This window comes from Triticum dicoccoides, chromosome 3A, assembly GCF_002162155.2.
Source record: "Triticum dicoccoides isolate Atlit2015 ecotype Zavitan chromosome 3A, WEW_v2.0, whole genome shotgun sequence".
Classification (NCBI taxonomy): Eukaryota; Viridiplantae; Streptophyta; class Magnoliopsida; order Poales; family Poaceae; genus Triticum; species Triticum dicoccoides.
The window spans coordinates 104,625,631-104,641,790 of record NC_041384.1 but is presented as its reverse complement, the minus strand read 5'-3'; the positions used below and the strand labels follow the sequence as shown (position 1 = coordinate 104,641,790).

The 16,160-nt window shown below is 46.8% G+C and overlaps 1 protein-coding gene across 1 annotated transcript; it reads left to right on the top strand.

Annotated features, from left to right (window-relative positions):
- The first annotated feature begins 1,167 nt into the window (after window positions 1–1,167).
- On the top strand, window positions 1,168–2,399 carry LOC119271329. Its single transcript, XM_037553197.1, has one exon. It carries the CDS (start codon window positions 1,257–1,259, stop codon window positions 1,992–1,994), a length of 738 nt encoding a protein of 245 aa, XP_037409094.1. The 5' UTR covers window positions 1,168–1,256; the 3' UTR covers window positions 1,995–2,399.
- Window positions 2,400–16,160: the final 13,761 nt, after the last annotated feature.

The following is a 16,160-nucleotide window of genomic DNA, read 5'->3' as shown; positions in this document are numbered from 1 at the left end:
TGTTAATCAATTATTTAGAAATGTTAATTGTGTGTAGAAAGAAAGTTGATGATGTATTAAAAATGTTAATATGTGATTTAAAAAGTGTAATCAATAATTTAACTATGCTAAATGTGTATAGAAAAATGTTGGCCATGTACTCAGTAAATATTAATCTTCTTTTTGAGAAATGTTAAACATGTATTAGAAAAAATTATTAGATGTATTAAAAAATGTTTATAGAAAACAGTGAAAATAGAGAGAAAAGAAAAGAAAACCGATGAAAAACATGAAAAAAAAACCAAACAAAATGAAGAGAAGAAAAAAAGGAGGTGAAAACCAAGAACGAAACGAAGAGAACTAAAAAATGAAGAAAAAAGAAAGAAAAGAAAAATGCCCATGAAAACCGAGAAAGAAACAAGAAAATAAATAGAAAACCTCCTATGAAAACAGAGAAAGAAACGAAGAAAAATCGATGAAAACACAAAAAAAACTGAAAATCAATGAAAAAGCTGCTCTATTCCTTCAAGTAGGACGCGTCCTACTAATTTAACATGGACTTGATGGTGACTTATGGGCTAGTAGTGCTACATAGCAAATAGTAGATTCTGGGATGGATCCCTACAAGGAGCTCATTTTTCAAATTCAAATTTCTACAGCGCAAAAAAATTTCCGAATTTATTAGTGGACACTCATACACATGTATACTATATATGTAAAATTTTTGCCGGATTATACTTCACATGTGGCGTACAGAAAAAAAACCAATACATATTTTTTAATGGGTTTTTTATTTTTGTTATTGGGCCGAATTATTGTTTGTTTTTACAGCCTACAAATCACAACATTATTAAACGGAATTTAACATGTTCTTGCGGAATACATATATTTTCCATGGATTTTTTTTTGATTTTTTTGATTTTTTTGAGACTTTTAAATATGTTTTTTGATATTTTTTTCAAATACCGAGCTCCGAAGAGCTCGGCCTCCAAAACTTCACCCCCCTAAATGCACGCCTTACACAGGCCGAATGGTGACAAATCACTCACAGCGTGAATCTTAAAGCAAGGAAGGATCTGACGGTTGGCGCTCCTACCTCTTTTTTTTTACGGGAACTCTCCTACTCCTACCTCCTTTTTAGATAGCCGCGCCCCCCGAACCTCCTCCAACCACCAAGCGCGAGCCACTGAGCGGGAGCAGCCCACCTTGCTCAGCATCCTCACTCTCGCTCTCCTCTCCTCGATCCCTCCGCCTCCCTCTTCCTCCCTACACCGGAAATGGTCGGCAAGGACGTCGTGCCGACGGCGACCACCCAGCGGAAGAGCGTGGCGAGGCGGCTGTGGCGCGTGGTGCGCGCCGTGCTCTACATGCTGCGGCGCGGGGTGCTCCCGTCCGGGCGCAAGCTGGCCATGGACCTCGGCCTCCTCCTCCGCCGCGGCAAGAAAGCCGGCAAGGCCCTCGGCGGCCTTTCCTCGGCGAGGTCGTCGTCCTTCTCGTGCCGCGCGCTCGACCCGGCCCTCGCGGTGCACGAGCCCTCGCGCACCCGCCGCGAGGTCGAGTTCAGCTGCAGCAACACCCCTTTCTCCGCCGCCGCCACGAGCCGCGGCCACCGCGGCGACGAGGGCCCCGGGTGCTACTACAGCTACGACGCGGCCGACATCGCCAGGGTGTTCGAGATGCTCAACGAGGGCGGCCACCCCTTCGACGACGACGCGCTCGTGGTGGCGCCGGCCACCGCGACGCCGTCGCCCGCTCTGTGGACTTCATCCTCCTCCGGGGCCGGGCGAAACCCGGGGGCTAGGCGGCTCCGCATCGCCGACTCGCCGTACTCGGCGCCGGGCAACGAAACGCCGGGCGAGCAGCAGGTGGACAGGAAGGCCGACGAGTTCATCAGGAGGTTCTACGAGCAGCTGCGCGCCCAGAAGAGCGTCGCCGCCACGCCGGAGAACGACGGTCACGCCGCCGGCTCGTACACCGGCCGTTCCCCACGTCCGGTCGCCGCCGGCACCGTTTAGTGAAGTGTCTCAGCGGAGCACCGGAGCCCGAGGCGGCCACCGGTCGCCCGGCCGGCAGGAGGGTCTAGACACGCCGCATGCATGCATCTGTTGTGTTTGACTCTTGTCCTTGTGCACCAGTCCATGTTGATGTGGCGTTTAATCAGTTTGCTCCGGTTTCTCTTAATTGAGAGAGATTTTGCTTAAACAGTCCTCGTGTGTACTTGCTTAGATCAATATATTCTTCGATGAATGCTTCAATTTGGATTATGTAATAAGCTGCATAAAAGTATAAGCGAGTGACAATTGCTTATACTGAACCTGGGCGATGTGGAGCACTAAAGAAAGAAGACAACAAATATTGAGTTGGATAACTGTCTTTGAATTTTGTGTAGTACTAGTGCTCGCTTTAGCATGTTTGTTGGATGTGTCGGATGGTACACCAATATTTGCAGAACATCGTCACTCTTTATGGTTGCAACCTTTTTGACCACGATGACTCACAACCTTAACTAGAATTGGTAGATTCGAAGTAATGCTTACAAGAAAACGGCCACTAATTTTTTTTGCGGGGTAAAACGGCCACTAATTAATAGATCATGCAATGGTCATCTATTTGCCACATGATCACATTACATGGTTTTCGTTCAAGAATGAGCAAATTAAAGTCTTCATCAGTCCGAGAGACGGAGAGAATAAGTCCTGGAGCATCCCTCATTCTTTAACGGAAGCTTATAGAATCAACGTCGGATATTTTTGCCATTTTGAGAACTTCTCTTGGTGATTCGCGACTTGTGGCAGGGGCGTCGGCAAGTGGGGGCGGCAGCACAGGCGGAGTACAGAGTTTTAGCTTTCAGGATGAAAGCCCAAAGTCTTGCCTTAATTGGTTGTGTCTAGCAGTGACTTTGTTGAAGGCATTGTTTTGAGAACGTGGATCTTCTTCAGGGTGAAAATCTAAGATTTAGGATCGGGCGATGATAGTGCTTTTGTACCGTTTCCTTCTTGGAGGTGTCGCTTTTGAAGAATTGGGACTTCGGGTGTTGTCTAGGTTGTGATTCATGCTGCAGCTACAAGGAATTGATTATCGTTGCAGGGTGTTTCTTCTTCTTCTTCTTCTTATTGTCTTTTGGTTGTGTGCATCCATAATGTCTTTAGGACATTGCATTGTTGCAGAGACTTGATGTAATTGGTATCTTTATGATATTAATATATTTTCTTTTGTCAAAAAATGTGAATGCCCTCAAGCACGTTGGATCCCGTGCATGAACCTATGCTGGATCGATGTCGAATAACTTTGGATCGATGTCGGGTCAGTTGGGGGGGGGGGAGGGGGAAGGAGAGGTTTTGCTGGTTACACCAACCAAGAACTAGAATTAGGAAACACACTAACCTGTGTTGCTCCATACACTCGGAGATAAAGGTGATGGCAGCTCCCCAGCCATCTGACTCTCTCCCTCTTCCTCGCCGAGATACTCCACCCGGCGAAGCCTGGGAGGAGTCCATGGGGGCGACACTTACCTCTCTCGCCTTGAATAACGACCCGCTCGTGGTGGTGGTCCTGGGTGTTGTGGTATGTTGCTAGTCGTAGTGCGACACATGAGGTGGTTGCTTGACGGGCATGGTGGTATTGCATGTTCCATGCTGAACAGGAGTGGTGGTGCTGACGTTGACTCGGTTGCTTCTCCATTGTGGTGGTGTTGTTGATGTCCTTCTGCTCCATTTTGTGTGCTTACTTGTTGTCGAACACAAAAAAGATGTCGCTCGGTCTTGTGGGTTTCATAACGGCTAGCCCTCCAACCCAGGATTCGCCAAGGTGGTGAGGAATTAGGCTCTGGGACAAAGCTTTATACAATGGGCCATGTTCGCTTAGAGTTAAAGCGGCAACGAAGTCTGTTACCTCTGATAAACCATTCATCAAAACTGAGTTGGGCGGTCGAGTCCAAGTATGGGCAAAAGCTTTATGGTCGACAAGAGAGCTGCTATACGTACGATCAAATTCGGTACGATCTTTGTATGCGAAGACTCATCTGATGTGGTGGGCCCAGACCTTGGAAAACGGGCATGTCTCTTGTCGTACAAATCGTATGACAATTGATCGAACGTGAGGCAGTTTCGGGTCGACAATGGTCAACGACAACAACGATATCGTACACGTGTCATTGCTTTTCTCAGTGGCTTTTCTGAAGACATCACTCTCAGTAACTCCAGGTGGCGATCATGTTATGCGGTGGTGGACTGTTTAAGTCAACTTTTTGTGTTATTGTGCTTTCCCTTTTATTGGGGTTTTCATCCTAGTTTTCTTTATAATTTGGATCACTCTATTTTTCCCCCTCTATATGCTATGTGTAGAAACGCTCTAATTTCTGACGAGATTTCCTTTTGAAAAACAAACAGCTAGACTCAGGGAGACAGATGAACTGATAGCCATACAGTGAACACTCAGTTAGGACCAGCGCGGGACTCCTCAGTTGGGACTACTGTTGGCAGATCAAGCAGTATAGGACCAAGGAAAAGGAGAGGGAGCTGGTACGGAAGTTGGCCGTCGGGGTCGTGGCCGGTGACATGAATGCCTGCATTTGCAGGCTGCCGGGTCAAACGATCTGCTGAGAACTCGAAATCATCTTCTTCGGTTCGTTCTCAAGTTGATTTCGCGGCGTATTGACTCGCTGAAGGGACCCTTCCGCGGCCGATCGAGGATGAAGGACACCGCTTCTCTCCGTAAACCCAGAACGATTGATGTGAGTGCAGGCCCAATTCCACGAGCTGACTAGCAAGTGAGACAGACAGATGCTGCAGGCTATCCTCACCGAATCAATACGGTACTACTACGAGGCCGCGCCTGATCCAGCTTCTTAGCGATGCATTGTATCTCATAGGCCTGGTCCAATACAGAACGATTATCCATCATTTTGTAATCATGAAACTGCTTCATAGCATACAACTCGCTTTCAGCATCGGTTGCGCCGAACTTAGCTTCGAACGCATCCCACAAATTCTTGGCAACGCGCATATGGAGATACGCGTTGACTAGCTTGTCTCCAATCATAGTAAGAACGGCTCCCACAAAAATGGTGGTTGCCTCCTTAAACGCATTCTCCTGTTCAAGAGCAATCGTTACCACGGAAGACACATCACCAACCCAAAACACGTTCATTGTTATGAGCCACAACGTAGTCCTATTCTGCCAACGCTTAAAATGCTATGAGCCACAAGGTAGTCCTATTCTGCCAACGCTTAAAATACGTCCCGGTAAACTTTTTCGGTTTCAGAGTAGCGGCGAAGCCATGAGTCGAAAAATGCCTAAAATAAGGTTTTTGAATTTATGGAAATATTAGCACTTTTTCGACTAATCTAGACATGAGTAAACAGTAAGTATGGCAAATACGGTATGCATTTCATACCGATACCTAAGCATGTGAGCACGTACAGTACATAGAACCGAAACATCTATGAACATCATATATACGTATACGGCCAACACATGAACGAGTAAATAGGGGATGGACGAGTCATACCCTCCGGTTGGCCAGGCCAACGCAGCAGGGGCAGCGGCAGCCTCAGCCGAGGCCGAGGCCTTCTTCTTGGCGGCTCCGTTGTCAGCCATGGAGTCGATGTAGGGGAAGTAGTGGAAGCAGAGGCGGACGGAGACGGGGACAGATCGGGAGCAGTCGCGTCGAGACGCTCCCAAAAACCTTATTGCCGTTCTCCCGGGCAGGATCTCGAACGACAGGATTCCAGAGGCACCTGCTCTCCCGACCAATCGTGCACGCGGTCGTCGGAATGGGATCGCCGGAAGCAGCACAGAGAGAGGAACAACAAATGACGGCTAGGGTTATGCCAGAGGGAGTGAGTGAACTGAGTTAGGGTTCACTCCAATGGCCAGCGCCTTCTTATATAGGTCGTCGGATGGATGCGCCTGGGCTCAGGCCCACGACGGCTCGGCTCATTCCCGCAACCCAAGGCGCACGTGCTCTCCCGACCAACCATGCACGCGGTCGTCAGGATGAGATCGTCGGAAGCAGCACAGAGAGAGGAACAGTAGATGACGACTAGGGTTGTGCGAGAGGGAGTGAGTGAACTGAGTTAGGGTTCACTCCACTGGCGAGCGCCTTCTTATATAGGCTGTCAGATGGATGCGCCTAGGCTCAGGCCCACGACGGCTCGGCTCATTCCCGTAACCCGAGGCGCGCGTGCTCTCCTGACCAACCGTGCACGCGGTCGTCGGGATGAGATCGCCGGAAGTAGCACAGAGAGAGAAACAATAGATGACGGCTAGGGTTGTACGAGAGGGAGTGAGTGAACTGAGTTAGGGTTCACTCCATTGGCCAGCGCCTTCTTATATAGGCCGTCGGATGGATGCGTCTGGGCTCAGGCCCACGACGGCTCGGCTCATTCCCGCAACTCAAGGCACGCGCACGCTTCATGACGAGGCGATGCGTGGTGAGGCGAGGCGGGCGGCGGAGGAGGAGGAGCGCACATGTAGAGTTTCTATTCCCAAGCTTCCAATAGAAAGTGATGGAGCAACCCTTCTAAAAAGGTCTCACTCTTTTTACTGTAGCAGTATGGTACTAAGCTTCCCACACTTCTTATCACTTGCCATATACATGCATGGGCCTTAGAGATTAATCAAGGATTATTGTCTTAGGCCTAAGCTCATCCATAATCCAACCGTCGACAAGGGTCAATGACAACAACGATATCCTACACAAGCGTTGTTGCTCTTCGCGAAGGCTTTTGTGAAGATATCACTCTCAATAACTCCAGGTGGTGATCGTGTTATGTGGTGGTGGTATGTTTACGTCAACTTTTGTGTTATTCTGTTTCTGTTTTCCCTTTTATTTGTGTTTACATCCTAGTTTTTCTCATAATTTGGATCACCCTATATCCCAAAAGTTTAGGTCAACTTTTGTGTTATTCTGTTTTCCCTTTTATTTGTGGTTACATCTTAGTTTTGCTCATAATTTGGATCATGCTATTGCTATGTGTAGAAGCACCCTAATTTCTGATGAGATTTCCTTTTGAAAAGCAGGGAGACAAATTAACTGATAGCCATACAGTGAACACTCCAGTTAGGACCAGCGTGAGGCTCTCAGGCCAACTCCACCGCGCGACCCCAAATGGACGTCCGTTTTGTCCGGATTCTGTCTGTTTGGGTAACGATTTGGGGTTATGTTCAGGCGTGTCCTGGGATGCGGTGGCTGTGCGCCCAGCGCGCGGCCGCATCCATTTGCCTCATCCTGTCCGCGTCTATTTAAAAAAGCAGAAGCAACGTTTCAAATGCCAAGCCCTAGTTCAGACCAACGACCCCAGTTCATTACGCCGGCAACAGAGTCAGCGGCCTACACGTCCATCGCCGGTATCAGCCAGCGGCCGACAACACAACCAGCCTCCAAAAATGAATAGTTGTCCTCGCCGACAACACAGCCAGCGGCCGGCAACACAGCCGGCCACCAAAATGAATGTTTTCTCGCCGGCACACAGACAGCGGCCCAGCGGGCGGGTGACACCCATGCCAGCCTCCAAAAAGAACGGCCACGGCCGATCGGACGACCTAGTTCAGGCCTTCGGCTTTTGAGCATCTCCTTCTGCTTGGTCTCGAATCAGGCCCTCGTCTTCTCGCTCATCTTCGACAAGTCCACACTCATGATCGCAAGGGACACCTCCTTCGCTTTGGTGGCGGCGTTCGTGGCCTCAATGTCGAGCTGCCTCTGCCTGGCCTTGACGTTGTCGGCCTCGATGTCGAGCTGCCTTTGCCGGGCCGCCTCCTTCATGTCGATCTTCCTTCTCTTGGCCGCCTCCTCCATCTCAAGCTTCTTTGTTTGAAGGTGCGTAGGCCGGGCGACCGACGAGCCTGTGCTCGCCGGGCCGACGGCCGCTGCAGGGAACCCGGCCGGACGGTCCATGTCAAGCATGAGGATGGCGTGCGCTTTGTTGACGAGGTCCTTCTTCTCGTCGGCAGCGGCCTTGCGCCGCGCGGCCTCCAGCTCCTCGCACTGGGCGACGAACTTGGCCGCGGCGGCATTGACCTTGACGGCCGCTCTCCGTTTCCTCCTCTTCGCCGATTCCGCGTCCAACTTGGCGATCTCCTCCGGCGTGCACTCCGACCGCGGCTTCCTTGGCGCCTTCTTCTTCACCTTTGCGGGCGGGTCGACGGCCAGGCCGCCGGAACTCGGCGGGGCGTCGGCCATGGCCGGGGGAGAGAGGGGCGGCGGGAGGGACGTGAAAGGGTTTGGGGGAAATGGCGGCAAATGAGCGTGGGGATTTTTGGTTTCTCCCACCGACAAGCGGGCCAGGGGAGGACAAGCGCGCGCGTCCCGCCCGTCCGCGCGCTGTCTGTTTCACCCCAAAACCGGCGCAAACTTGGGCCAGGGTTGGGTCGAAAGCGAACACAAAGCGGACAAAAGTCCGTTTGCGCCCGCGTGCTGGGCCGTCTCGTTTGTCCGTTTTATCCGAAACGGACGGGGACGGACAGGATAGGGTCGGGCGGTGGAGTTGGCCTCAGTTCGGACTACTGCTGGCAGATCAAGCGGTACAGGACCAAGGAAAAGGAGAGGGAGCTGGTACGGAAGTTGGCCGTCGAGGTCGTGGCCGGTGACATGAATGCCTGCATTTGCAGGCTGCCGAGTCAAACGACCTGCTGCGAATTCGAAAGCATCTTCTCCGGTTCTTTTTTCGCGGTGTATTGACTCGCTGAAGGGACCCTTCCGCGGCCGATCGAGGACCACGGACACCGCTTCTCTCCGTAAAGCCGTAACGATTGATGTGAGCGCAGGGCCAATTCCACGAGCCGGCTATCGAGGACCAAGTGAGACACATGCTGCAGGCTATCCTCACCAAATCAACACGGTACCACTACGACGCCGCGCCTGATCCTCGCGTAAACCTTGTTGGACCGCGGCTAGGCTTCACAATCGAGTGGCCGCGGGGGCTCGGTCAAGACAGGAACGGAGACGACCGACGTGTTGCCCTGATCCACCCTCTGTAGCGGCCTGTGGGTGATGGTTAGTCCTTGGTCGCTGACATGCGTATGCCACCACTAGCCGCTAGCCACTGGCCCGAGCGATGCAGCACAGTGCGCGCGGGACCGGCATCCTATCCTTTCCCCCATCCAAAAGGGAAGAAAGTCGCCACCGATTTGCAAGTACCAACTACCTCTGTCAAAGTTGAGGCCAGGCTCAGAAAGTTGCAGCATCATGCACAGGGCGCCAAAATGCTGGGGCATCGAGTTTTTAAGTAGTGCTAGCAGTATGTTATCACTCTCTTCATTTTATTTAACCTTAACTGAGGTCAAACTTGATAAAGATTGATAATTTTTTATAGAAAATAAATGAACACTCACAATAAAAAAATTCATATGCCGTGGAAATATATTCAGTGATGAATTTAATACTAGTATAAATTTGTGAGAGCTGTTAGAGTTAGATTAAAACTAACATGCAGAGTAAATAAAAACAGAGAAAGTTGCAAAATAGAGAAGCCAATTGGTTCACAGCAATACAAATACTAATACAGACTGTTCACAATAGCCACTATATCTGAAAAGATTAAGAAAATTGCAAAATAGAGAAGAAAATCACAATGATCTTCTCTTGTTTTTTGAATGCTCTATTGACTACCGTTCAAAGATAGTGGCCTCATTCACCTAAAAGGTTCTATTGTACAGGGCTATTATATCTTTCTAAATGCAAACATAAGCTAACATGTACAGGTCAACTGATGAAATTTCAGATTGAAATTTTGGAGGGGATTCACCTAATCACCTTAGGCCTGGAGATTGAGATTGTTGGCAGCTGAAAAAACACCTGGACGTGCCCTACCCCGTGATCCCTACCCAGCGTCAACACCAGCGGCCATCGGGCCGCTCATCCCCACCGCCCGTCCTGCAACATCCCCACTGGTGGCGGCGGGCATTGCACTGCACGGCTCCATCTTATATTTGTGAATGGAGGGAATCCTCGCGTGAAGGGGAGCCCAGATGGACCAGCCCAGGCGCATAGGAGGCCACAATCTTTCTTCTTCTTCTGTTTTCTTTTCATGTTTTCTGTTTTCATTTTTTTTGCTTTATTCTCAAATTTTATTTATACTTTCAAGTATTCAATATATATATATATATATATTGAATATTATTTACGAAAAACACTCTAGATAAAACATTTTAAAAAATCAACCAAACATTTGTAAAATGTTAAATGTTTATAGAGAAAATATTTATCACACATACAAAAATGAATTAAAAATTACAATGCGTGTGAATTTTTTTGATCATGTACTTAAAACATGTTTAATCAAGCATTTGAAAAAATGTTGAATACGTATTTGGAAAAAATGTTAATCAATTATTTAGAAATTTTTAAATGTGTATAATTTTTTTGACCATGTATTAAAAAATGAGGATTTTTTAATCACATATATAAAAACTGGTAATCAAGCATTCAAAAAAATGTTGAACAAGTATTTGAAAAATGCTAAATATTTATAGAAAAATGTTGACCATCTATTAAAAAATGGTAAATTTTCGATCATATATTTTAAAATGTTAATCAAACATTTAAAAAAATTAAATGTGTATAGAAAAAATAGTGACCATCTATTAAAAAATGATGAAAAAAAGTTGATCATGTATTTAAAAATGTTAATCAAGCATTCAAAAAATTATTCAACAAGTATTTGAAAATGTAAATCAAGTATATATATAAAAAAATCTTGACCATGTGTTACAAAAACGAGAAAAAAAATTGATCATGTACTTAACTTGTTTAATCAAGCATTTGAAAACATGTTGGAAAAGTATTTGAAAAATGTTAATCAAGCATTTAAAAAATATTATATGTGTATAGAATTTTTTTTGACTATGTATTACAAAAATATTAATCAAACATTTGAAAAAAAGTTAAAACATATCGAATAATGTTGACCATGTATTAAAAAATGTTAATCTTGTTATTAAAAATGTTAAAATTTTGTATAGAAATAATGTTGATCATGTATTAAAAACATAAGATATATACCAATAATGTTATTTTGTATTAGAAAAGTTGATTAGATATATACCAATAATGTGAATAGAAAAACAATAAATACCCGGGAGGAAACAATAGAAAATAGAGGGAAAATGAGAAAGAAAGAAACAAAACAGAAGAAAAATGAAAGGAAAGAAAGGAAAGAAAAAAAGCCATTGAAAACCGAGAAAGAAGCAAACAAAACCTAAAAAAATAAAAGAAAAATGGAAGTAGAGAAAAAAACCAATGAAAACTGAGAAGAAAACAAAAAGGCGGTGAAAAAACAAAATTAATAGAAACGAAAGAAAAAACAGTCAAAAACCAAGTAAGAAATAAAGAAGAACGACTAAAAAGAAATAAAAACCAAAAAACTGGATAAACTAGTGAGGAAACAAAGAAAAATCGATCGGAAAAACTAGCAAAACCAGCGAACGAAGCGCAACGAGCGAGCGAACTCTATCGAAGAACTAGCGAACGAAAAATACCATGAAATTGGGCCGACCCCATAGGTACATCGCATAGGACACAACTTCTGCGAGACAGAAGGAAGTCTCACATGAATTGAGATATAGGGTGTGTTTGGTTGTCTAGGTGACTCTAGTCTATATCGCATGGGGGATGTTGGCTGAGCGTAGCCTTGTTGAGGTGATGCAAGGATGAGACGATATTTTTGCTTGGTAGACTATTTGATATTGGTGCTCGAGACATGCTGTATACGACAGATGTTGTTCGGTAGGCTGCACTAGTGATTAATTCTCTTAACTCTTTATCGCTCTCCTATTTGGCACCTTAAGCGCCATGTTCATAGGCCTTCTTGCGTGGGCCGATGCAACACACAAGAATTGATGTGTCACTTGGATCGATCGTCCCCTTCGCTAGCTCGGCCGGAATTCCTATTCCTCCTTGTACGCGGAGGAAAACCACGTAACATGAAGCACCTTGTCCCCGCGTGCAAGCTTGGGCTAGCCTAAGTGAGGGGCGGGGCTCCCCAGTTTTTTTGTATTCTTTCCTATTTTTTTCTTTAAAAAGTTACAAGTTTTTAAAAAATGTTCATGACTTAAAAAAAAAATCCTGAACTGAAAAAAATTGTGATTTGAAAAACTAATATTTTGTTAGTTTTGATGAACAATTTTTAATTTTTTTATGAAATGCTTTGTAACATTGATGAAATTTTTTATATTTGCAGAACAAATTTTGAATTCGACGAACATTTTCTAAAATTTGATGAACACATTTTAATTCAAGATCACTTTTTGAATTGATGAACATTTTTGAATATGACGACATTTTTGAAAATTCATGAATATTTTTTGAATATGATAATCATTTTTTAATTCAGTGAACAAAATTTTATTTAATGAATATTTTTCGAATTCGATGAACAATTTTTGGGTTAGTTTTTGATTTTTTTGTTTATTTAATATTTTTTGAAAATGAATGAAGATTTTCTGAAAGATAAAAAGTAAAAGTAAAGAACAAGGAAAAGGGTAAAAATGTAAAAAAGAAATGCAATAAAAAAGAAAGAAAAAGGAAAAAGAAAGGAAGAGAAAAGAATACAAAAAGCTAGTAGGAAGAACACATAAGAAAGAAAAGCACTCGGTTTTTAGAGCCTTCCGAAAACCCTGTGGTAGAAAGGCAGGAGACCAGCGCTAATACGGGCCGGCCTGTTTGTGTGCAAGAGGGCCATCGGGTTGTGCGTTACTTGACTATTCCCGAACCTACGCGGAGGATAGGAGCCACGAGGTTAAACCCCCCCCCCCACAAAAAGTTGGACTGATTGACAGGCTGACTGTTTGAACATTGACCACTTGATAGTTGACCATATGACTATAAACTATTTCAGAAAGGGCCATTTGTATTTCCGACCCTAACTCGAACCACCTATTCAGATTTATCCCTAAAAAATTATATGCTCAAATTTCCCCCTCTTCCGTTAAGTGCGCTTATAGAAGTAACCTTTCATACATTTTTCGTCCAGTCAAGGGCCTTTGACCATTAGGTGCGCATATGATTTTTAAGGGATAAATCCGAGAGTGGGCGCAAATTAGGGGCATAAATATAAATGTTCCTTTCAGAAATAGTCTATTAAATTGAGAAAAGTTCGTGCATTTTCAAAAACTTCAACGAATTGAAAAAGAATTAGAATTTGAAACTATTCACGGATTTGAAAATTTTACAAATTGAAAAATGTTCATCTATCTGAAAAAAGTTTCAAAAATTTAAAAATATTGGCAAAATTTTAAAGTGTTTAAGAATTTAGAAAAAGTTCGTGGGTTATAAAAATAAGTTCACTAATTTGAAAAAAATCATGAATTCGAAAAAAGTTCATGAACTTGACAAAGGTTCATGGATTTGAAAACTAGTCACAAACTTGAAAAAGGTTTGCAGATTGAAAAAATGTGCACGAAATTGGAAAATGTTCAAGAATTTGAAAATTCTTCGCGATTTTCAGAAAATATTATGAAATAAAAAAAACCCAATGGAAATTGAAAACAAAAAGAAAAAGGAAAACCAAAAAAGGAGAATAAAGAGAAAAGGTTGGTTTAATACATGTTCATGGTCTCTTGTGTATTTTATTTATTGGTGTGCTCGCGTGATAAGGATGTTAGATAAGATCTTCAGCTAGTTTCTCGCGCCTCCTTTTGCTTCCGTGCTTCTGAGAGGAGATAACATAAGGCACGATGATCCGTATGCACAATCACCTAGAATTAATAATATAAAATCTAAATTTATCACAAGCAAAAGACAATAACAAGTTATTCTTTTTAAGTTGGGGCCAAGTGCCTTTGATCATCATCTAACTCCTGCTAGCATAAAAGACAACATTAAGTTTCTTTTCATCCTGTTGCCATAAGACAGCTAAAATAGCATAATTGCTAGCATCACATCCCAAACGGTTCATCCTGTCGGGGTTGGGGTTCCGGCAAACCCTTAAGGTTCGAACACTGGGGTGCGCGCGAAGTCTTTCCCTCCAACCGATCTACGCTCTAGCTTGCTAAGATCTTGCGGACGAACTCGATGAACTCAACACAGAAGGACACGGGGTTTATACTGGTTCGGGCCACCGTTGTGGTGTAATACCCTACTCCAGTGTGGTGGTGGTGATTTGTCTCTTGGGCTGATGATGAACAATACAAGGGCAGGACGGCCTCCTGAGGTTAAGGCGTTCTTGTGCTCGGTGAGCTTGTGTGTGAGGTGGTCTCTCTCGAGCTAAGATGATCTCTCTAGCTCAAATCCCCCACCCTACTGTGGTGGCTAGTCCTATTTATAGAGGCCCTGGTCCTCTTCCCAAATATCGTGCGGGAAGGGAGCCAACAATGGCGGGCTAATTTGATGGAGGATAGCTAGTACAAGCTATCCTGACAAAAGTAGTCTTCGCATGCACAAAGTTCTGGTGGTGACGCTGTTCTGGGCTCCACGATGACCTCCATCTTGCAATCCTTGGTCTTGGTCTTGTTGCACCGAAATGGCAACCTTTGCCTAATGCCTCGATACTCCGCGGCTACGCTTGCCCCCTTTGCACCAAAGAGGAAACAAGAACGCTGCGCGCGTTGATACCCGCCTGGCGTCGATCGTCACGGCTCACGTCACGAGAGCCTCGTGAGGTTCGCCTCGCCTTGATATCTCCGCTCCTCATGAGCCTGCCTAGCTAGGCCACTCCAGAGGAGGTCTTGCGTCGTTCCCCTCGCGAGGCTTGGCCCCTCGCGATGGTCTTGGGTGCTTTGTTGGTGAAGATGGGCCATACGGCCTGCTGGTTCAGCTACGCCGTGGGCTGCAGGCAGGCAAGTCTGGGGACCCCCGTTCCTAGAACACCGACATTAGCCCCCGGGCACAAGGTGCGCGCGGGCTTGGCTTCGCGGCGAAGCCAAGGGTCAAGCTCGAAGCACCACGGGCCCCAAAAGCCTGCAGCCTCGGTTGACGCATGGCGATTGATTGGACGTGGGCGTCTCCGCTTCCCCACGCTGCCTCGACGACTGCATGACTTGACAAGTCCTTGCGACATGCAAGGGAAACCATCATTACCTACGATCGTGGGGGATGCCGGTTGGCCTTCTCTTGCTATAAATGGGGAGGGGGGAGCCCCCGTTGCCCATCTCTTCCTTGCTTGCTTTCTCCTTCTTGCTCCATTGCTTGCAGTGCCTCCGATGGCGCCTCAAAGGAAGTTCTCTACCGCCGAGAAGGGTAAGGCCCCTCGCGAGGGCCCTGGTTCCCCGGTGCCCAAGCGCGGTCGCGGCCGCCCGCGCAAGCACGCTGCGACCCCCGCCGTGGCCCACCGTCGAGGCGGCGCCACGACACATGGAGGGGGCCGTCCCAATCATGGCGGTCCATTCGACGGGGGGAGGTGCGCGATGGTGGCGAGGCCTCCCCACCCGTGCTTCCATTCAGCGGAGGCGTCGTCGGAGTTCGTTGTTTGGTCAGAAAACCAGGCTAGCAACTGGTTCCAGCTTCTGCGCTTCTTTGTCGCTGAGCTGCCGGCCCCTGGTCCAGGGGGGCTCTGGTTGTAGGCGGATGGTTGCTGTAGCAAGGCCTCCTGGGTCGCAGTTGAGACTTCTGCCGCGGGCAACATAGCCCTAGCCCGCGGTTGGCAGACGTTCGCCCGCGCGTGCGGCCTGGGCAGGCGGTGCACGCTCCACTTCAAGTATGACGGCAGGTTGACCCTCTTCGTGAGGGTGTTCGGGGAAGATGGCCGCCGCGCCGGATGCTACCCCGAGATGAACGACGGCGAGGAGGTGCTCGGCCTTGGCGACGGTCGTGACGAGGGTGAGGGCGAGCCTGCCCTCAGTGGCGACCGCATCTCCTCCAGCTACGTTGGCTCTCCCTCCTGCGACAGCTTCAGCAGCAGTGGCTACGATTAGCCGCCGCACCGTCATGCTCACTTCGAAGGAGGCAGCGGGTCATCTCATCACCGCGCCTCCGTGAAGTGCGAGGAGGGGTCTGGCTAGGCTTGGGCGTCGCTAAGGGCCTGGCCCCGCAGATTGTTGAAATGCCGTTTTGTTTGGTTTTTTCTTTTCTTTCCCTGCACTAGAAAATGGAACCAGTATGGGCCTAGAGGGGCGTGTATCGAACTATGGTTCTTGGTTAATGCAACGTGCGAGTTATTCCCATGCCATGCTGTTATTTTGCGCAGAGATAACCTAACCTGGCGTGTTTGGGACACCCCTTCCTTCACGAGATATCTGGTTTGCTC